The 23,027-nt window shown below is 49.7% G+C and overlaps 1 protein-coding gene across 1 annotated transcript in view; it reads right to left on the bottom strand.

Moving 5' to 3' along the window:
* The window catches only part of CSMD2 (CUB and Sushi multiple domains 2), a 619,562-nt gene that overhangs the window by 390,065 nt on the left and 206,470 nt on the right, over positions 1-23,027 (bottom strand). Inside the window, exons 4-5 of the mRNA XM_047727770.1 lie at positions 18,212-18,406; positions 3,975-4,182 (exon numbers count right to left, since the gene is read on the bottom strand). Of these exons, the coding sequence (XP_047583726.1) occupies positions 3,975-4,182; positions 18,212-18,406 (403 nt within the window). The remainder of the gene's footprint in view (positions 1-3,974; positions 4,183-18,211; positions 18,407-23,027) is intronic.

The following is a 23,027-nucleotide window of genomic DNA, read 5'->3' as shown; positions in this document are numbered from 1 at the left end:
CTGGCTTTCTCTCCTTCCTTAGCCCAGAGGAATAGCCTAGAGACTCAAATGGACAGTGTCAAGCATGAGGCAGATGGAGGAGGGGAGAGATTCTGGCTCCTGAGTCTTCCCAGTGGGCTTTCATTCACTGATTTTCTCCACAATGGAGAGGCTGACAGGGTACTGGGCTGGCAATCGCTTGTACTTGTTATAGCATGATCCTGATACCTTCCAGGGACACAGAACCCAGAGTCTTAAACAACAGAGTTTTTAAACCCCAGCTCTGCCCGTGCTCAGTCCTAGCCATCAGAAAAAGTCCAGAGGCCTCATGAGGAACTTTAGCAATGTAAGAATATTTTCCTAGAATTGGAGGGGAAGGAATGGGGCTCTGTGAAGGACACAACCAACTGACCTGGTCAGAGCAAAGACCCACCATCCCCAAGAAGGATCAGTGAGAGATATCTGGCCCCTGAACTGAGTTCAGTGAACTAGAGACACAGGTATGTATTGCAACAGGGGTTCACTTGGTGATGCGTAAATGGTGGTGATTTGGCTCTGCGCGCGTGTGTGTGTGTGTGCATGTGTGTGTAGTGTAGGAGGAACACCAAATACACTATGGATTGTAACTCTCAGTTCAAACCCAGCTTTTGTCTATGGACAATCACAAAATAAATTTTTTTTTTTTTAAATAGCAATTAACTTTAGAGAGAGGACATCTAAAACACTTGGGGATCTCTTGACGCGTCAGATGTTCAGGATTTGGTTCTCACCATAGGAACAGCTGTTTCCTGTTCCAAGCGCGGACTTCCGGGTTCTCAGTGGCCAGTCACAGACAGGGAAGCCGAAAGCCGGAAGCGGCTGGCCCGGGGCCGATGACCGCCCTGCGCTGGGTCTGCTGCTCCCGCCATACGCCGCTACTTCTGTGCACTCCTCCTACCCCTTCTTTCCTTGTGCCAGTGCAAGGCTGCAAATTGGTTATATCCTGCCACATTTTTGGCTTTGAATTGGCCTTTGTTTTATAAAATAATGTTCTGAGGAGTTGGCACTTTTCCCCCCCTAATGTCCTTGCCTGGCAAAATGAAAAATGATCAACCCTCTATTTCCCTAATTGTTTGGAAATTTTGATGGTCCACAAAATCCAAACAACTGGAACCCCTAATGAAAACTCTCCTGCTTGTATCCCATGGCGGGGGGTGGGTGGTGAGAAGAGTGGGGAAACTGAGTCAGGAACATCCCATGCCCACCCATCCTGAATCAGTGGGAATCTGCCATCTGGGAAAGGAAGTAGTGGATTTTTTTTTCCCTCTCTCTCAAAGCTGCCTCTGTCTTCTCAATAGGTGAAGGGATGCCCAGTTATTTACATTCATCTTTTCTAACAGGAACTGCAGTCTTTCTATGACTTGGCACAGAACTCAAGAAAACATCCTAAAATCTTAATGCATGGCGATATAAAGCACCCTCATAAACCAGCAGCATCACATTTTCACAGGAATCCAGGGATCCATAAAGGAGAGGGGCAGGCGAGAGTGTGGGTTCTTTGCACACACGTCCTGAGCCTCCAAGTTTGTTTATCCATAATTGCTATGCAAGTATAAATTAGAACAACAAATGCATCCTGCCTGGAAATGGTGACACCAACCCTGTAAATAATTATAATTTTATCTTATAGCAAAGTGTTCTGAATGACTCCCCTAACGATTTCCTCTGCTTAATTCCTTCCCCACTGAGTGACTTAATAGGAAAAGGAATAGTCTTTCAGATTTGTTTCACTCCAGAAGTTTGGGCAACGTGTGGATTCACACCTGGGGAGGGGGCAGAAGCTGTGGGAGACCATTTGGCCCACGGATAAACAAGTGAGTCGAAGAGGCCTTGGGACTGGAAGAGACGGAACTGGCAGGCCTATTCATCTTGGCATCTGTTTACAGAAGCCAAAACTTGAGAACGGCCTCATCAGAGATCCGATGAGTAAACCCTTGTCAGTTTGATGAGGGAATGCCACACAGCTGGGACAGCCCTTCTCGAATGTAAGGTGCATGATGTGTTGCTCTGTCATGGCTTACGGAGATGGCCTTTCACGTCCGACTAACCTCGGGTTGAATCCTGGCTCTGCTCCTTACTAGCTGTGTGGCTTCAAGCAAGGGACATAACCTCTCTGGACCTCATTTCCCTCATCTGGAAAAGGAGGAAAAGGATGTTCCCTACTTCACAGAGTTTCTATAAGGAAGAGATGAAATTAGAGCCAAAAGAGCTTAGAACCAGCCTGAGACATATTGATAACAAATGCTCAATAAATTAGGCTATTACTGCACCTCTTGTGTTTTGGAAGGCTCTGCAATGATACAGGGAATATTTTCATTATATAATGCTAAGTTAAAAATATATAACCACAGATAGATTTTAAGATCCTAATTCTGTAATATTAAAACATATATAAATAGCCAGCTAGCTTGATTCAAACAAAGCAAAACGGCCAAAGGGAAATACATCAAGCTCTTAATATTTCTTTTTTTTTTTTTAAAGATTTTATTTATTTATTTGACAGAGATCACAAGTAGGCATAGAGAGAGAGGCAGAGAGAGAGGAGGAAGCAGGATCCCTGCTGAGCAGAGAGCCCAATGCGGGGCTCCGTCCCAGGACCCTGAGATCATGACCTGAGCCGGAGACAGAGGCTTTAACCCACTGAGCCACCCAGGTGCCCCAAACTCTTAATATATCTTATTCATTTCTCCATACCTTTTGATGTTTTCTATACAAAGCAGATGTATTCTATTTACAGTCACAAAAATTGGTATTTAACAAAAAGAGGCAGGAGGCCAGAGGGCCTCGGGCTGGCAGGGCACTGGGGTCCCAGTCCAAAAGAGGGGCGCCCAGGCTTTCATCCCCACTCCTAGCACCACGTATCCAGCTGCTGCCCCAGACCATTGACAGAACAGCCACCTGCCTATAGTGGTCGGTCTTTGACTCACACGTGCTTCCCTCAACTCCCCATCCAGGGGAGTGAATGATCTGGCCAAGTTCACTCAACAAGCTTATGGCACCAAGGTCTTTGGCTCCCGGGTCAGATTGCCTTCCACTGTCCCAGGACATTTGAGTTCTCCAGGCTACACCAGTCCCCAGATCTCCCAGCCCACATTTGGGAGGAGTCAGTTCCAATTCTGTTCCCTGGAAATAGTCACACTTGGCTCCTGCTATGGGTTTGTCTGGTTTTCTCACCCTCCAAGGACCCTGTCTTCCACAGCTGTTTTTCTATCCTGTGACATGACATCTAGTCTGAAAGAGGGGTTCAGTAAATGTGCCCCTGCCTCCTGTTTGCTTCCTCTCCCTCCCTTCCTCCCTACTTATACTGACTGCCACATCTCCTTCCCAGGCACTGTCCTCCCCTGTCTCTCTGTGCTTCCCCTATGCTGCAATGAAGCTTGCGAGACACCCCCCAATCTTATGGGAAGGAAGTCTTGATACACCTTTCTGTGGGCACCTGATGGGCTGATACCATCCCCTTTGCCCTCCTCCCGATAACACAGCCACGAGGAGACGACGAGAGAACATTCTAAGCCCCAAGCCACTACTCAAGGCTTATCACCCAAACTGGAAGCTGGACATTTCCCATCAGAAACCTTGCCCAGGAGGGAGCCCTAGGGACTGCCACCTAACAATTCTGTTCCCTTTGTCGTACACTATGACTACACCCTCCACAAAGGCAACTGTACTTCAAACCTGCACACTGAGTCTCTGGCCTGAGAAAGAAAAGATTTTTACTCTCAGGGCAAGTCACTCCACCAAGGCCATCGTCTTCAGCAAGAGTACACATCAAATCAGATCCCAAAATCACTGTAAAAATGGACCCAGCTCTGAAAACACGCAGGGAGTTTTCATCATGATCAGAACCAGACTCATCAACTGTGGGTCCAGGATGTGGCAAAGGGGCCTTGGAGTGCAGGCCCCGCCTTGGAGGAGACTGCCTCTGGATGGAGACTGGGAGGGGCTGCTGCACTTACCACAGGGAGGAGCCTTCAGTGCCTGTGACTTCCAGAAAGTCGTAACCGTCTTCTAGCTGGAAGTCAATAAAGACCAGGGCGATGGTGTCTCCCAGCTCGGCCAGGATGGTCCACGTGCAGTCGGCATTATTGTGGTACTCCGATGGGAAGTGGGGGGTGGAGATGATGCCGCTCTGGCCCCGCAGTGTTCCCCCGCAAGCATCGTCCGCTGTGGACACACAGAGAAGAGGCTCAGGTGAGCTGCTCTAGTTCCCAGGCCCTGTTCTGAGAATCTCAGATCTGACTATTCTCCTTGAACGGATGAGGAAATTGAGGCACGGGGAAGTTATGTCACCTACCTAAGGTGACACAGCCCCTGAACTGTGACCGAACTCTGACATCCAGGACACCTTCAGGGTACCACACATATTGGTCTGCTGTGAGCAGGGAGGGACTCAGCTGTCACCTTTACTGCCATGGTCACCACTGTGGGGAACAGGATATTTCTTCCCATCTGAACTTAGGAAGCCTCCGATGGGGGACACAAGACAAAAACTCAACACAGCTCCCTGGGGTGACACTCTGGCCAGACCACTGAGATCCTCCCTCCTGCCCTTGTCTTCGGATCAGCTCTGTTCTCACGCCACGCACAGCCAGCCTTCTGCCCTGCACTCACACTGCGGCCCCCTCTGCCCAGGATGCCTTCTCTCCAGGGCAACTCTTCTCCTGCTTTTAGGCCTGACTCTGATGCCACCTCTTGGGAGAGAGCCTCATGCCCGTAAGCAAAAGTTTGGTGACTGCTCTCTCCTCTGGGCTCCCGCTGCAATGTGTCTGATGGTAGACATGTACGTGGTCCTGTCCAAGTGACCCATTCATCCATCTGTCTGCCATGCGGGTTCTGAGCTCTGCTGGGAATCCCCAAGGGCAGGGATTGTGTTTCCCTCCTCCCACCACACAACCTGGTGGTCACACCGCTCCTGCCAAACCCCAGCTGAGACTTGATATTTAGAAAAAATGATGCGGGGAACATGCTCTGACATAGACTAGTTAATAAGAGGCCTGGCTTCTGGATTATCGGAGGCTGCCGTCTTAATCCTTTTCCTGCGGCTCACTAGCTGGCTGGTGTCTAAGCTGTTGTCCTAGTACCTGTACCCAAGCAAGCGAGTGCAGTACACTTAGCATGTGTTGCTAGAGGCAGGACTATGTGGTGAAGGACGGAGAAATGCAAAAGCTGGCTCCCAACGTGTGCCAGAGGCCGCCTGGTAACAATAACAAAAGCTCATATTTCTGGAGCACTTACACTATACCAGGAACCATTCTAAAGATGCTACATCTTTCATGTAGTCCTTACTTTGACCCTGTGAAGTAACATGCCCATTTTGTAGGTGAGGAAACCAAGGCACACAGAGAGTCAGGCATTTGCTGCAGGTGACACAGCTCATAGTGACTGAAGGAGCTGGAATTCTTTTTTTTTTTTTTTTTAATTTATTTTTTTATTTTTTCAGCATAACAGTATTCATTATTTTTGCACCACACCCAGTGCTCCATGCAATCCGTGCCCTCTACAATACCCACCACCTGGTGCCCCCAACCTCCCACCCCCCACCCCTTCAAAATTCTCAGATCGTTTTTCAGAGTCCATAGTCTCTCATGGTTCACCTCCCCTTCCAATTTCCCTCAACTTCCTTCTCCTCTCCATCTCCCCTTGTCCTCCATGCTATTTGTTATAGGAGCTAGAATTCTAAGCCTGATTCCAGGAGCTGTGCCCTTAACCAATGCACTCTTCCATCTCCCAGGAGTACAGTTCATACTTGGAGGACATGGATAAAGCAGCAAATTACTTTGCTTGGGTGACTCAGTTTGGTAAAGGTTAACAGAGGAGATGCCCTTAGAGCTAGATTTTGACGGGTGAATAGGAGTTCTCTAGATAGAGAAGAAAGGGTATGGCATTTAAGAAAACAGGGAAACGAATGTCTTAAGCACAGAAGCACAAAGGCAACAAGGCATGCCTAAGATAAGGGGCTCTCGACAGTTTATCACAGAGCGAACTAAGAGGAATGATGGGTGATGGTACTGGCAATGGAGAAGGATCCGTGTGACAGAGAACACTGGGCCAAGAAGATTTGGAAGCAGTGGACTGTATTGGAAAGAAAATGGATTTGGGGGTCAGGAGGGCCTAGATTTGAATTCAGCCTCCACCATTTCCCAGCCATGTGACCCCAATTGGGTGATTATTTCTGGCAGCTTCATTTGGCTTCTCTGTATGATGGTTTGCTGGGATAACTGGATGGGATCGTTAATGGTGCAGTGCCTAGCATCAGCCAGTGGTTGGCCCATGTAGACGCCCAGCAGGTACTAAGTTCTCCTTTTCCTTCCACTTCATCTTGGGAATCAAACGTAGTGAAGAAATATGATTGAATTTTCATTTTAGAAAGATCACTGGAGCCGTAGCACAGGGGAGGTCTGAGTAAGGGGAGTGGGCATGATGCTTTTAGTAGGACATAGTCACCAAAGTCCAGGGGAGGCCAGATGAGATTGGAGCTGAAGCTGAGGACTGCAGGAAGAGCACTGATTTCGGAGAGATTTTAGAAGCAGAATCTACAGGCTTTGGCAGTTGGGAGGGATGAGCTCCAGGTCTGGGGCATGAGAATCTGGATGAATGAAAGGTACTGCCTATAGCAGGAACCCAGGAGGGGGGTGCCTTGTGGTGGGGAAGGCTAGCAGGAGTTCAGTTTTGGATCCAAGGGCTGAGTATGCATGAGGGATGTCCATGAGGGTGCAGAGACAGAGTTGACAGCTGGATATACAGAAGAAGTGTGGGATGGAGGTCAAGGTGAGTTCATTCAGGGGTCCTGAACTATCCTCATTAATGTCATTCTACAGGGTCAAGGTCTAGTTCAAGAGAATGAGCCTATTTATAAATGCCAACTCTTAGCGTGAATAGGTTGTTCTACTCATCAAAGCCTCAATGAGGGGCAGTGGCAGTGGGAGAAAGAGAAGAAACAGAAGGATTCAGGAGCCAGGCAGGGGAGAAGTGAGAGGACACGGTCTCCACCTGGGAGTGGCCAGTGAAGCAGAGGAGGAGGGAAAGAGGAGGTGGAGATTTCTAACAGGGCAGCATTATGACGCTGTCTGGGTAAATGGGAGCCCCAGAAGAGAAGAAGCTCAGCGGGACAGTGATGGCCCTTGGCACTCCCGTGCTGAGTCTGAGCTGCTGAGGGTAAACGGGTGGCGCGCCCAAAGAGACCATGAGCTGAGGGAGCCTGCGAGGCTGGGAGTCAGTGGGACAAAGAGAAACTGTGGCTCCACGGGAGTAAAGAAGGCCCAGGAAGAGCAACATTTAATGACCAGCAGGCAGAAGCGAAGGCACCTGAAAGGAAGAGTGGTCAGGGTTAGGGAGGAGGGGGACCTCGAGTGGGGGGCTGGTGTGAGGAAGCAGTGTGAGGAGCATCAGCTGGCCATGGCCATGCCAGAGGAGAGCAGGTCGGGGGGGAAGAAGGTGACTCTGCGGCCTCCATGTGATTCTGGTCTTCGAAACCCAACCAGATATCCTACACTGTTTACTACCTCAACCCAACCAAGACCACCATCGCGCTCTCCTCCCACTGAACCTGACCTTCCGGCATTTCCTTCCCAGATAGTGTCCGTGCTACCTACGGAGGGCCTTATGCCAGATGGTTAGGGCCATCGGTGACCTCTTCCACATGGCACACCCAGCCGGAGACCAAATCCCGTTCCTCCCTGTAAGTAGCTCTTGACTGGGTTCCCCATCTGCCCTGCACCTGCTCCATGTGAAGCCATGTGATAGTCCAAGTCCACAGTCATGAGGCTACCCTCCTGGTCTCCAAACACCCCTCCTGCTCCAGCCCATCATTCTTTACATGGAAACCTGAGCCATCCTGGAAACACAGACCTAAGGATGCCCCTCATCTCTATAAGAACCTTCAGTAACTCCCACAGTCACTCATGATATAGTACACCATTCTATGGCTTATAAAGGTATACAGGGCCTTGCTTCATACCAGTGTTTCCTGACTACCTTCCACCACCACTCTGGCCTCCTCCCAGCTCTTCTGATGTACCAAGCATCTCCCTGCTCTAGGACCTGGCAAGTGCTAGTTACTCTTTCTGGAACCTTCTTCCCCACCTCTTGGGGACTGGATGGCCCCTCCTCAGCCTCTAGGTCCCAGTCTAAGTATCACTTCCTCAAGGATCTTTCCAGATACAGAAACCCCTTCCCCCGATCTTATGCTTTCAGATCGCACATGCTTTCCCATAATGAATCATTTTCCCAAATTCATTGATGGGTTATGTCATTTATTTAATGTCTAGACTGTACACTCCACAAGGGCAGGGGCTGTGTCTGTGGGCAGCGAGGCTGGGCAGATGGCTGCTGGGTCACTGTGGCTGGGTGGTGTGTAGCCCCTCATCGCCCTGGCTAAGAGCCTTATGCCATGAGGCTTGGGACTTTGGGAAGTTTGTCCTTGATGTGAGTTATAAGTTTCACTCAGAAGAAATGTCTTTTAGAACAAAACACCTTTGCCTCTGGACCCAGAATTTCAGTAGCAAGACTCTCTTCCTGGGAAGGAGAAAGGACTGTTGACATCCAGCAAGGGGTTTAATGGAGCTCAGTGGAACCTCAGGGCTACTCAGCTCTGAGGAAATGAAAATGCCCCCAGCACCTATCACTTCTGGCCTTTGGTAGGCCCTCAGTAAACAGCTGTCGAACAATGAAATGAAACAGGATGCGGAAGCCCAGAAAGGTTAAACAACTTCCCTAAGGTCACACAGTGGGTGGCCAGTTAGGATTCCAGCTGAGTCTCTCTGGCACCAGGACTGTGGCCTCTGTCAAGATACCACATGCCCTGCTTGAAAGCAGTCTGGTAAGCCATCCTGAGATCTTCAAAGCTCCTAAACCTTAGTCAGTGATTTCTAAACTGTTCTGGGACTGAACACTGGAGAGCTTGAGGCCCTCTGCCCAGAGCTGCCAGTCCACTTTGAAGGTGGCCCCTTTCCCATTTGAGTGGGGCCTGCTTCTCGGGCTCCTCCGACCCCCTGGTTCCTGAACATCTGGCTTTGATTAAAGATGCTCTAGAAGTTGTTTGGAGATATCCTCTGCCTTGAAACAAGGCATCATATTTCATGTTTACAACTTCAGAGCCATAAAATATAACCTTCAGCTGACACCACAGTCCTAAAATATTATTTACACTTTCTCCTTCTCTGGTAATGGGCATTCTGCTCTGCCATTAAGTCCTATATATTCCAAGGTGCAGGTGTGTGATGCCGAGCGTTGCCCTTCCAAGTTTATGACTTTATTTATGATTGACTTAAAGCTCCACCGAAATTTCTTCAATTAACTATAATTTGAGAGAACTACCCCTCAGCCCCCTTGGATGTCTGTTAAGTCTCCCGTGACACACAAATTTCAGGCAGGGACGGGGGAACCATCCTACTCCTCCCTTCCTTACATTTCAGGCCATTGCCAGTGCCAAATCCTGGATGCCTGCAAGTTTGGGGACACTTAGCTCTGGGCTTCTATCCATGTCCTCATTCCCCAGGCTACTCTGTCTCTGAGGCAACAAAAATCCCCATCGGCCCTGGGGGAGAAGCTGCCACCCGACAACTCAAGTGTGAGGCAGAAGCCAGGGTGTGAATTCTCCAAAGCCTCGATGTCCCCCCTTTTCCTTGTGCTATATGGTTCAGGGGTCCCGGGGGCTCCAGGGACCCGCTCAGCCTCATCAGTCACCTCTTCTGGGGGTTCAGGATTCTGCCCCTTTATCCTTGGCTTGATCAAAGATACCCTTTCTTGAAATTAAGAAATTGCAGTTGCCTGAGAGCATCGGTATTTCTGCTCCTCCCCAACACCAGATGCCATCCATGGATATGGTCCCCCAAGGCATCCTTCTGGGGAGAAGAATACAGGTGGGACATGGTATTCAGTTACGTAACTCTGCTGAGCTTCGAGTACAGGCCAGGCATTGTGCTAAATGCTTTGCTGATACTTTTTTGTTTAATCCTCAAACTGCTTGAAGAAATAGGTATAATATCATCTACATTTTACAGATAAGGAAACTGAGGCTCAGTGGTTTTTATTTATTTTTAAAAGATCTTATTTATTTAATTAATTATTTATTTATTTTGACAGAGAGAGCATGTGCCAGGGGAGTGGCAGGCAGTGGGAGAAGTCTCCCTACTGAGTAGGGGGCCCTTATGTGGGGCTCGATCCCACGACCTTGGGATCACAACCTGAGCTGAAGGGAGACGCTTAACCAACTGAGCTACCCAGGCACCCTGACTCGGTGTTTTTTTGTTTGTTTTGTTTTTAAGATTTATTCATTTATTTATTTGAAAGAAAGAAAGAGAGAGAGAGAGCGAACAAGCAGGCAGAACTGCAGGTAGAGGGAGAGGGAGAAGCAGTATCCCTGAGAGCAGGGAGCCCCTGTGGGGCTCGATCCTCGGACTCTGGGATTATGACCTGAGCCAAAGGCAGATGCCCAACAACTGAGCCACCTAGGCGCCCCAAGGACTCAGTGGTTTTTGAAACTTGCCCACAGTCACATGGCTACTAACTGTTAGAGTCAGACTTGAACCCAGATCACTCTGACTCCAGAGCCATGCCGTTATGCACCTATTTCCAATGCTGTACCAGACACGGACTAGAGGAGCCCCTGGAAGCAGCAGGCCCTGGAGAGGGGTTTTTCCAAGTATGAGAAGCTCCTCCTGCTCCTCCTCCCCTCTGCCTGAGTGGCCCGAGGTGGGGGCTTTGAGCTGTCTGCAAAGTGCAGGCCAGCTCCCGTACTCGGGTGGAGGTGGGTGAGTCTTGGGTCAGGCTTCCCCTAAAGAATAGAAGCAGCCCCCACAGATGCTGGCTCCTCCCGCCCCACACTGAAGCAACATCTGCCCAGCAGAACCACCTTGGGCCCCTTCCCTGAGGCTTCTCTACTGGAGCTCCTGGGACAGTCTAGAGAGGAAGGTCCCGGGGGAACACAGGAGACTGGGCAGTGCCTGGCTTAGTGGACCCATCAGGGGATGCCCCTGGGAGAGGATCAAGCTCTCAGGCCCTGAGCCACCAAGCTGGAGCTCTGAAAGCAACAGTGTCACCACGAGTCTCCTGCCAGGCATCATCTGCAGCTGACAGTGGAGGTCAAGATCATGGCTGGTAGATGTGTGGCCTTGGCTAGAATCCTGGGTCCACTGCCCTCGAGCCATGCAACCGCAGGCAAGGTGCCTCATCTCTCCGCACTTCAGTTCCCTCATGTGCACCAGGGGAGAGCAAGCTCTGACCTCCTGGGGCTCCTGTGGGGATTCGCTGAGGCTTGCAGGAGGCAGAGCAGGGCCTGGAGGACAGATGGAGCTCCCTGAACGCCAGCCTGCAGTGTGGTGGCAGTTCGAATCACAGCAGCTCACTCTCCCTGGGTCAGCGCTATGAATAAGGCCCTCTGCTGCACACGCAGTGTTGATCAACTTGAACCCTGCTTCCCCCTTGTGAGTTACTCACTGTTGTTGGTATTATTTACAGGTGAGCAAACCAAGGCAAAGAGAGGTGGAGTAACTAGCCCAAGGTCACTCAGCTAGTGGGTAGGCATCGCAAGGCCAGGATTTGAATCCAGGTGACTGGACTCTGGAACACATTCTACTATAGTTCTACTGTAGTAACAGTGATGGCAAAGGTGATTGGAGAAGGACTGGTGACCCTAATGGGAGGAGAAGAACCTTGTGGTTAGGAACAGTATCTGGAAGCCACGGTGCATTCCAGAATCACTCAAGGTGCATCGCTTCTCGGCCTTTTGGCTAAGATCAAGTGCAGAATCACTCAAGGTGCACACTGGTTGGCAGGATATTTGGTACTTTCTGTATGTTGTGTAGTGTGATCAGCATAAAGGGGCCCAAAATGCAGTTCTCAGACCCTCTCTGCCACCCATGGTGTCAACATAAGGTCTCGTATCCCTCCCCCCATCTCCCTAGCTCAGAACTTCCCCAGCCACAGAGTTAAAATCCCCCTCCCCCCCAGATGTCTCATGGGCATCTCAGACTTTATCTGGATGAAATGAGCTCTCTTGATCCCCCTCAAGACACATGCTTCCAACTCCCTGTGCTAGTCATCCCCATCTCGGGTAGTGACACCCCCAGCCTGCCAGCTCTCAAGCTTAGGAGTCAACCTTGACCCTCTGTTCCATCTGCACCTACATGCAATCCATCAGCTGTGCCACCAAACCACGGTCCCTCCATCTCTTCCATGGTCACCTGTGACCCAAAGGCAGAGTCTCCAGCCTGCTTGCCTATGGTAGCTGCCTCCTGACTGGTCCTCCTGGCTGCACCTCTTGCTGGCTATAGTCCCTCTCATTCTAGCTCTCAGGATGAACTTTGGAAAAAATTAAGTTCAGCTGCACCACACCTGTGTTTAAAATTCTTCCCTGGCTCCTTTCTGAACTTAGAACCACACCCCAACTTCTTGTCCTACTTCATCACAGCAACTCCTCTCCCCCAACTCCTTCCCCCCATTCTACTTTGCCACACAGGCCTGGTTTCTCTTTCTGCAACATGTCAAACTCTCTCCTGCCTCTGGGCCTTTGCACCTGCTGTTCCTTTTGCTGTGAATGCCCTTCCCAGGGTCTTCACACAGTATTCAGGTATCATCTGCTCAGAGGGGACCGCTCTTGAGGGCTCCATCTCGAGTAGCCTTCTTATCATGATCCGCTTCATTTTCCTCGTGATCTGAAATTTGTGTATTTGATTTTTAATCTGTGTTCTGCCTCCCAGCTGCTAAAATCAAATAAATACTCCATGATCTCATGGTGCCTGGTCTGACTTTTCATCATGGGAATTCTCTGTATCTAGAATAACAAATGTCCAACAAAAATCGGCAGTCGATAGATAAGGATTGAGTTACTAACTGTCTAGCATGTGGTAGGCCCTCATGAAGTTGCTGAATCTGGAGTGAATGAATGAATAAGCGACTAAGCCCACTGCTGGTGTTCTCCAGATGAAAATGAGAGGAGGCTTAACAGCACTCCAGTGACTTGCAGCTCTGAGCTGGCACGGGATGGCTAGGGCTGACTTGGACGCTTCTGACTCCATGCTCTTTCCATAGCACACTGCTTCTGTCTCGTCTTCCCCAGATCCCTCTCCCTGGGGCTAGAAAATCAGGAATGCAGCTGGACAATTGCAGCCTAAGCTTCCGCAGACCAATGCTCCATTCCCCAAGTCAGGGGACAGCCAGCAGTGTTTGGCTCAAACCTCAGAGGCCAAGCATTACTTGCTCTAGATGCTTTCTCTCCACCTGTCCCCCAGCTCCCAGCACATCCGAACCCCATTCCTTCCCCAGGCGGCCTTCTTTGCTCCAGGGCCCATGCCCATCCCAATTCAGAGGCCATTTGCTGAAACCGACATGGTCTTCCTTCTTGTGATTCAAAGAGGTTCCACAAAGCTCAGAACCTCCCAGGGACCTCTGCCTTTGACAAGGTGCCCAGAGGGACATAAAGCAAAGGGAGGTCACAGGCCCTGCCTCTTTCCCTTTGCCAGCTAGACCAAGCCTCAGAGGGCCAGCAGCCTTGGGATGGGCCTCCTTGGAGGTCAGCCTTGCACCTGTTCTGCCCCCTAATATCCTAGTGGGTCCTCGCTCCCCCTTAGTTTGGGCTACATCCCTAGGCTGAGTCTACCTTTCAGCCAGGCATGTGACATTTCTGGCCCTCCAGCCTGCTCCAGGAAGCCTCGGTCTCAGACTCTGCATCACTCAGCACTGCTGGGCAAGTGGGTTAACCCAGGCCAGCAATTTGCCTTTCGGGCTCGTATGCCTGCACAGTTCTGGTGGTGAATTAGACCCATCCAGCCATCCGCTCATTCAGCAAATATTTACCGACCACTGCCCAGTGGACGAGGTTTATCCACTCACAGATGCCAGCCCTTGAGAGTTCTACACAAGAGGAATAAAGGCCAAAGGCTTTAATCCTTCCTGAGTACGAACCGTTAGCTCTGGCGTGACCACGACTCCTGGCATCATGGGACGCCTGATGAACCAACCCCCTCAGCTCCTGTACGGCTTGGCCTCCCGAGGAGGTGCAGCTTGGAAAATCACTGACATTATTGAGGACACGTCTCAGACTGTTCTTGCAGCTTATGGTGAACTAGGAACCAGAAATGGACCTGAAGCCCACAGAATGGGGGAGGCGCTGGGGCACAGAGAGTGGGAGAGCCATCTGTCCTCCCCCAGTCATGAGTGAAGACACATCTCAGCCCCTGAAGACACCAAGGAGCCTCCAGGACTCGAAGCCTTTTTGGAAGCCACACTTGACATCCTTGACTGGCTTCCCTGGTGTGTTCCAGAAGAGGACCTTCTCTGGTGTAGCAAAATTAGAAGCTACTGAGAAAAGACTTAGAAAGATCAGCCTAGGTAGGACTCTTTCTGGAAGGACCTTGTCCATGCTAAAGAATCCGAACATGACCCCATCAGGGAGGAAGAGCCACTGGCTGCCTTCTAAGTAACAAGTGATTCTGTCAGATCTGTGGCTTAGAAGGTCACTCCAGCAGTGGAGAATGGATTGGGTCATGTTGGGGCGGGGTGGGGGACCTGGGAGGGCTGTTTTGCAGTGGGACAAGTGAGATGGGATATAAGGCAGTCTGGACTGTCCCTAGCCAGAACCCCTGAGCAGGGGCAGAGGCTTGGAGAGAGGACAGGTGCAGAGAGATGCAACAGGATGGTGGCTGATGGTGTTGGGGGCAAGGAGGGCGAGGGCTGTAAGATGCCACTGGGGTGTCTGGCTTGGTCACCCTGGATGGTGACACTTCACTGAGCTGCGGGAGGCACACAAACAGCAGGTTTGGGAAGACAGAAAGAATTAGATTTTGGATGTGCCCCATTTGAGGCACACACCCGGGAAAGGTTTGGTAGAGTCTGATACCCATGGGGGCCTGCAACGTGGGATAGAGAGTAGGCTTAGAGACAGACACTGGAGAGTCATCTCCAAGTGACAATTAGAAGGCATGTAGTGGATGAGAAACCCCAAGAGATGCGAGATGTCCCTAGAGGTGAGGCCATGCTAGGCCCTTTGGGATTAAAGGAAAGGCTGGGGAGAGGCGGGGAAGATCGTCATCATCTGAGAGGCTAAAAGAGGAAGGAGAGAGGACAGGGAGAGAGTCGTGCCCCAGAAAAGCCCCCCATGCCCATGAACCACTGCTGGGTTGTGAAACTACTGCTGGGAAGCACCATCACCCCAGCCCACTCCGCACCCTCCGGCCCTGCTCCCACACCTGGACATGCAGGCTTGAGACTGGGGGGCTGTGAGCCCACCCAACCAAAGAAGACCTCCAGGGGACAGCCTTCAGCCCTCATTTTTACTGGTGGATTAATAAAAAAGGCACTTTCACAGCCAGTCAAGTTTCTCGTGAGGTGGCTCTGTTCAGGACAATACCACCCTGGGAAGGGACCCGTTAGTCTGGAAGGAGAGGGCAAAGCCAAGAGGCAATGGGGCTCTTGTGCCTACGCGGTCAACACAATTCCCCTTGCAGGGCCGAAGTCAAGAGGGGCCAAGTGAAGGAGGACGGAGAAAGAAGAGAAGGTGTGATGCATAGCCCCGGGGGGCCTGAGCCTGCCAAGACTGAAGCCAAGGACAAGCTTCCAGAGAACAGGGCTGAAAGCTTTGGAGGTTCCTGATGACTCAGACTGTCATTCTCGGCCATTCGCATTGCTGAGCCACAAACTCCCTCTGTTGCCATCAACACCTTCAACAAAGAGCTGCTCTGCGTGCCTGCAAACACCTTTGTTAGTGGGTTTTGCTTTCTGTTTTGTTCTATTTTCCCCCTGGGGACAGGGAGAGACTGAAGACCAATGGGCCAAGTTCCCGACCTCGACCTCGGCTTGAAGAGTAGAACCCAGGGAGACAGGGCATGTGAGATCCAGGTTCAGAGGAGGCTCAAGCTGATGACGATCAGAGAAGAGGATTTCTACCCTATCGGGGTGGGTGCTGATGTGGATTATATGGCGCAGGACAGGGGGTGGGGACAGCCCTGCTGCCTCTCACACTTGGGCTGCCACTGTTTTCTAGTTCCATCTTGAAAGAGCATGGCATTTAGAGTGCTGCAAGAGGAAGGAGAAGGGTGGGTCTTGTTTCACAACTTAAATACTTGATTTCATATACTACCTGGTTTCATATTCTAGTATCATGTCCCAACTCTGACACCCTTCCTAGGAAGGTCAGAGTGTTCAGCTGGGATATCCTCTAGGCCGGGTGTGGGTAGGGATTCTCTAAGAGGAGTGGAGACAGCAGTTTTTGGCCTTGTTTGGTCCACAGGGTGACACACCTGTGTGGAGGGGCCAAGGTCTCCCCTGATGGGGTTGGTCATTCCTGATAGCAAGCACATGACAAGAGGCACATCCCAAGTTAGAAACGGGGCCTGAGAGGAGCCCTTAGGAAGGTAAGGAGGGAGACTCTCATTTCCCTGGGTTCCACCAAGAAGGACCAACATGGTCGAGGAGGAGTAAACAAACATGGGGTCAGGTGGCGACTCACGCCGACTGGTTGTGGCTTGTCTGTTGGGGAGGAATTCATAGTCGTGTGTGGGCTCAAGAAAGGGTGCTGTGATCAATTAATTATGTCTGCCACTGGCGTGGGAACAAGGGAAGAGACATATATGCCAAGGATTTTCCACCCCTGTGCAGATAGTACAAAGGGTATGTGCATATGGCGGGAAAGGGGAGCCCGTCTCCCCAAGCTAGTCTTTGGACAGTATTTACAGAAAATCTGCCCCCAAGAGAAAGGCAAAACTTGAACCCAAGGAGAGCTGTGTGTTCCAATCATTTCTCAACTCCTTGAAACGCCCCCCCTCCCTTCAGACCTATAGTGGAGTGTTCTGGGATTTGCACAATTTAAAGATGAGAGTTTCAAGAAGAAAAGAGTGGTCAGTAGTACAAAAGGCTGTTGAGAGGTCAAGAAATATAAGGGCCAGAACAATTCCCATCTGATTTGACAACATGATGCAGAATATTGGGGCCAAAGGCCGGTCTGCAGAGGAATAAGTGGGAGGTTGGTGGGAGTCGGGGTGGGCAGAGACTAGGCTAGATGGAGCTTTTGAGATGCCAGGCATTTCTGGTGGCCTGGGGAAACACAACAGTACAATGTCACAGCCTTTAGGAGGTGCCTTAAAAAATCTACATGCACAATAATCTCAACTATACACATATTCATAATATATGCATAATGCAGTATGGATTAGAAGATAGGAAGGAAATACATGAAAATCATTGTTAAAATGAATAAATTTTGTTTCTTCTTTACTCTTTCTCTGAATTTTCTAAGATCATTTAAAAATGATTATGTGTTATTTTTATCATCAGATTAGAGGCATGGGAAATTAGCCTAGAAGTAAACTCAGTTACTACGGACTGGAGGGACAATAAGAAATAGGCTGGGAAGAGGGTCACCCATCATCCTGCTTTGCCTGGGGCTGAGGGTGTTTCCAGGATGAGAGAATTTCAGAGCTAAAAATGGGAAAATCCCAGGAAAACCAGGATAAGTTGGTCACCTTAGCTGGGAGGCTAAGGCAGCGGGTTTTGGGGGTGGGAGGGCTGTTGGGGTAAAGAGGTTTTGAGCATATTTGGAGGCTGAGAGGAGGACTCCATGGAACAGGGAGAGAGGCTGAATTTATAGGAAATTTATAGGCGAGGGAAAAGCAGAATGGCTGGGGTGGTTGGAAGGAAGGGAAGCAGCTGGGGAAGACACTTGCACACAGATATTCCGTAACAAAAAGAAACCATGTTTCTTCTAGACAGGAGGGCAGATTGGTTAAAAATAAGTTTGTTGGGCTGCCTGGGTGGCTCAGTCATTAAGCATCCGCCTCCGGCTTAGGTCATGATCCCAGGGTCCTGGGATGGAGTTCCACATTGGGCTCCCTGTTCAGCAGGAAGCCTGCTTCTCCCTCCCCCTCTCCCCCCGGCATGTATTCCCTTTCCTGCCATCTCTCTGTCAAATAAATAAAATCTTAAAAAAAAATAATAATGAGTTTGTTGATGTGGGGGTAAGTGATTGAGGAGAGGAACACCTGAGGGCTGGAAAGTCAGTGAGGCTGAGAGGCCTCTGGAATAGCTAGGTACCCTAGGATACTCGGTGATCTCCAGACATGCGTTCCCCATAGCAGGCACCCCCGACGTAGCTGGAGTGGATGGTGTAGCTTCCCCTCCCCCCCAAAGACCAGGTCCCACTAGAAGCTCCAGCATCCCCTCCAGTTACTGCCCACTCCTCAGACCCTCTCTGGCCGCCTACCTCTGCAGGAGGGCAGGGGGAAGTCCCACGTGGCGCTGTTCTCAGAGCCAGCATGGCAGGTGAGCACAGCGTGGCCCTCCAGGAAGAAGCCGGGGTTGCAGCTGTAGCGGACCTTGTCCCCGAGGTTGAAGGTTGAGCCCTGCTGGATGCCGTTGGGCAGCCGCCCGGGGTTCCCACACGTGTGACTGGGGAGCACTGTGAGAGAGGGAGACAGGTCACCTGTGAGCGAGGCTTCAGCCACAAAGCCCATTTCCACGCAGCACCTGCCCCGACAAGTCGCCTCCCCGGGTCTCATTTCCCGGGTAGATGGGCAGGCCATCTCGAGGCTGCCTAGTCTCTGAGTACTCATGGTGGCCCTGCGTTAAGGAGGAGCCGCACTTGTGGTTTATGACTGGACATCCAGGTTTCCTGCCTTTTCTCCCGCGCAACCATGGATATGGCTTACGTCAGTCCCATCACTCGAGATTCTCCAGGGAAAAATCACTTTAATCTCTTGGGTATGGTTGCCCTGATTTCACACTCCACACTCCTTACAACCAGGGAAGGGGTGCAGAGCATGGCGTGGAGTAGGTGCTCATTAAACCCAGGGTCCCTCCTTTCATGTGTGTCTGTTCTGGCCACCGGAGGGGCCCTTTGGCCCAGCAGGTTAGGGAGAGTTGAAGGGGCTGTTGGTGTTGGAACAGGCAGTGAAGTGGGAAGACAAGAACCTCAGTTCAGATCTGAATGACCCACTTAAAGGGGGAGCTGGGGATTACAACATACAGGGTGTGACCCAAGCCAAGCCATCACGGCCAGCTACAAGTGGGCTCTCATTATCCCGAGGAAATTGGGGAGGGTACCAGCCAATCTCCAGGGAGGGTGGGAGCAGCTCCTCTGCCTGAGTCACTTGTTCAAACCAATCCTGCTCCCCCAACCCTCTGCCTATCTCCCCAGAGTTAGAACTGCCTGTGCCCTGAAGGTCAGACCTACCCATTCAAGATGTCCCCATGGGGCAGTGACAAGGGCTCATGGACATGTCCAGAGCATCATCCAAATATACGTCCATCACCTAAGCGATGGCTCACTGAGGCATCACTGAGAGGCTATAGAGCAGGGTGGTGGGGAGTACAGATGCAAGAACTTGGGTATGCTCATCTTAGACAGATGGCTTACTACCTCTGGGACCCCAAGCAAGTCCCTTAAGTCCCCTGTGCCCCAGCCTCCTCGTTTGCAAGACAGGGATCACAACAGTACTTTCCTCCCTCAATGGGTATTTGGGAAAATTAAATTAACAAAGATATGCAAAGTGCTTAGGAGAGAGCCTGGCAGACACATGAATATGACACACGTGAATCCGAGCACACTTCATGAGAGATGTGCACAATTAAAGGTATGTTAAATGTTCTGATAGGATAGAGACCAGGCAGGGGACCAAACCCAATCTAGGGCAGTCTGAGATGGCTTCCTGGAAGAGGTGACATCTATGCTGAATTCTGAGAGATTAGTAAGAATTAGCCAGGCTAAAGAGTGTCCCAGGAAAAGGAAATATCATGCACAAGTGGCCGGAGGCCAGAGACCACCTAGGGGCTCAAAAAGCCTGAAATAAGAGGGCCATGGTGGCCAGGATGAGGAGTAAGGATGAAGAAGTGGAGGTGGCCACCCTGAATCCTAGAGGGTTTCCCGGGCCCTTGCCATACCCTCTTCCTGACCATGCTGCCGTCTTCCAGGACCCTCTCTACCAATACTGATGATCTTAGAACCCTCAGAAAGAAGGCTTTCCTTCCCTTTTCCTATTATCCCCTTCTAGGAAGAGAAAGCATGGTGTAGAGAGAAGTGGCAGACTTGATCTGGTTCTGCAACCAGGCACTGTTCTCTGTCTTATTCTGTGGCCTTGACTCATGTGACCTCTCTAAGCCTTGATTTCCTCAATTGAGAAAGGAGAACACTACCTAGTGGTGGAGGGGGTTACTGACAATAAATGATGCATGGCTGGCTGACACAGTGCCCGGCACATAGTAGGTGCTCAGAAAATGGTTGCTGCATGATTCCACTGAGTCCTAGGACCCGAAGGTCAGGGGCCTGGTCTGGCCCATAGGTTTATCCTGGGAGCCCTAACACAATGCCTGGCACTTGCAGGGACTTAATTGTGTGTTCATTAATTAGTTGTTTGGGGAAGTTACTCATTCATGTAGGCCCACAATAAATTTGTATTACATGAAGGAATTAATTCATGCAATATAATTAATTCCTACATGTAATACAAATTTATTGTGGGCCTACTATGCTGGGAATTAGCAGTGAACTAAATAAGGAGGGTCCCAGCCCTCTAGAGGCTGAAGTTTTTGTGAGTTATCTTAAAGACTGAAGAGCTCTCTGTGCACATGCTCTATCTCTAAGGGTGTGATGACTCAGATGAAGGGATTACCTCTATCACCCTGTCCACTGGCCCAGCTTAGCATTTCCCATGATCTCACACTGCTGGCCACCTTGGAACTTCCCATGATCCCATGCTGCGGGCTACCTTAGTGTTTCCCATGACCCCACACTACTGTCTACCTCAGAATTTCCCATGATCCCACACTACTGGCCATCTTGGAATTTCACATGATCCCACGCTGCTGGCTATCTTGGCGTTTCCTATGTCCCACACTATTGGCTTCCTTGACGTTTCCCATGAGCTCACACTGCTAGCTTGCAGAGGAGGCAGTGACTGTGATGTGTGTGTGTTTGTGAGTGTCGGGACGTCGAGGGGTGGGTCAGGTAAACATTTGGAGAAGAAAGCAAGCTAAGGTGAGGGGAGGGTGCAAACCAGGGGAAATGGGCTGAGAACTGGTGTAGAACTAACGTTTTATTTTCTGCAACGAGATGCAAAGACCCAATTTAATTAAATTACTAATGTCAAATTTTTAATGAACCTGCTTCTGCTTTGGGCTTTCTTCCTTCGAAATTAATGACTGGAACGTCACTATAAATAAAAGTCAATTCTTTTTAAAAAGTCACTCTCAAACACTCACTGCTCTTTACTTAATGAGCTGTTCATAATCAGGCCACTCTGACCTGGCCCCTCGACTGGGACTTGGGTGTGATGAATGGGGGCTCAGTCCCAATGCCACCTCCTTTTTTTAATCTTGAGCTCTGCTCCTAAGGGGCCTCATAGTGGCCAGAGATGGAGGCAGATGCTGGGCTCAGAGAGGTGTGGATTCCAGATCTCAGCGCAACCACTAGCTGAGTGATCTTAAGCTAGAATTGTCGCCTCTGGCCTTCAATTCTTCATCTGAAAATAAGGATACTGTTTCTTCCCATGGTGGGTATTGTATTAGTTTCCTAAGGCTGTAATAATGTACCACAAACTGGGTGGCTTAAAAAAAAACAACAACAATAGATACTTATTGTCTCATAATATGCAGGTTTAGAAGTCCAAAATCAAGGTGTCAGCAGGAACGCATCCTTTTGAAACTTGTAAGGGAAACTTTTCTTGTCTCTTCCTAGCTTTTGGTGGCTTTCTGGCAATCTTTAGCATTCTTTGGCTTAAAGGCACACCACTCCCATCCCCTATCTTCAAGTGGCATTATTTCTCTGTGTCTCTGTATGTAAATTTCACCTTTTTATAGGGACACTAATCATTTTGGATTGGGATTAAGACACACGCTAATGGGCTCATCTGAACTTCATCATCAGCAAAGATCCTACTTCCAGTAAAGTCAGATTCACAGCTACTGGGGGTTACAACTTCAATATATCTTTTTGGGGGACACCGTTAAACCTGTAGTAGCACTGTTGTGCACATTAAGTAAAATTAGCTCTGTAATATCCATTCTTGAGTAACGGGTAGGTTTTAGGGCCCAGGCTACAAATTAATTTTACTTAATCCTAAAAACAATCCAATGGGATACCTGTTATCCTCATTTTACAGAGGAAAAAACTGAGGCACAGAGAGTTTTGGCAACTTCCTCCAGGCTACAGAGCTAGAAAGTGGCAGAGCTAGGTTGTGAATCTCAGTCTTTCTGGCTCCATTGTTCAGCACTCTTAATTGGACTGTGATACTGGTTCCAACAGAGACAGCACCCAGCACACAGTAGGTGCTTAATCAACCAGAGTTCCCTCCCTCCCTCCATCATTGTAGGTGCTGCGACAAGATGAAGGGTGATTACCTGATTGTCCAGATTTAATGGTCTGTGTTTTTTTTTTTTTTTTTTCCCTCCAGTCTGAATTACTAACCTTGTATTTTTTTTTAAAATAATGTCAAGGGCAACATTTAAAGCGAGGGCTTTTGTAATGTGTCTGATGTGCAACTTGCTGGACAGAGGAGATCGGAGAGAAGCCACAAAGCAAGTCTTTTGAGGTGTGGCATTCTTTGATTTTTTTTATTTTGCCCGTGTGTTTTTTGGCACAGCTATTTTAGCTGTTCATGCTCGCCCATCTATAAAACTTCCCTTTGATTGCTTACAAAATGAAGAGTGGGATATTTACATCCAACGTACCTCAGAACAATATTATTAAAGCTGTGCCTGACATTGAACAATTCCATTGTAGATTAGCTGTGGGGAGTTTTGTCCCTTCTTCAAAGCCTGGTTCTTGCCAATCAACATAATATTCTCAGTGATTGTATGACAATGAATCTCCTCTGTGGTTGGAGTGCAGCAAAAGCTACACCGTGCCTTCTTTTATTTTTAATTTGAGACTTTAGTTCCCATATTATAATGAAGAGTCATTTATGCTCTCTGGACAAGCACCCTCCGTATGTTTTGATTTCTTATCTTCCATCAAGCAACTTCTTTCATCTCGGTGGCCAGACGGTTGATACTAAGTGGCAAGATGGCTGGGAAAAAGGATTCAG

Source organism: Lutra lutra, chromosome 4 (assembly GCF_902655055.1).
Source record: "Lutra lutra chromosome 4, mLutLut1.2, whole genome shotgun sequence".
Classification (NCBI taxonomy): domain Eukaryota; kingdom Metazoa; phylum Chordata; class Mammalia; order Carnivora; family Mustelidae; genus Lutra; species Lutra lutra.
Note: the sequence above shows the minus strand (reverse complement) of the source record. Positions and strands in the feature narration are given on the sequence as shown.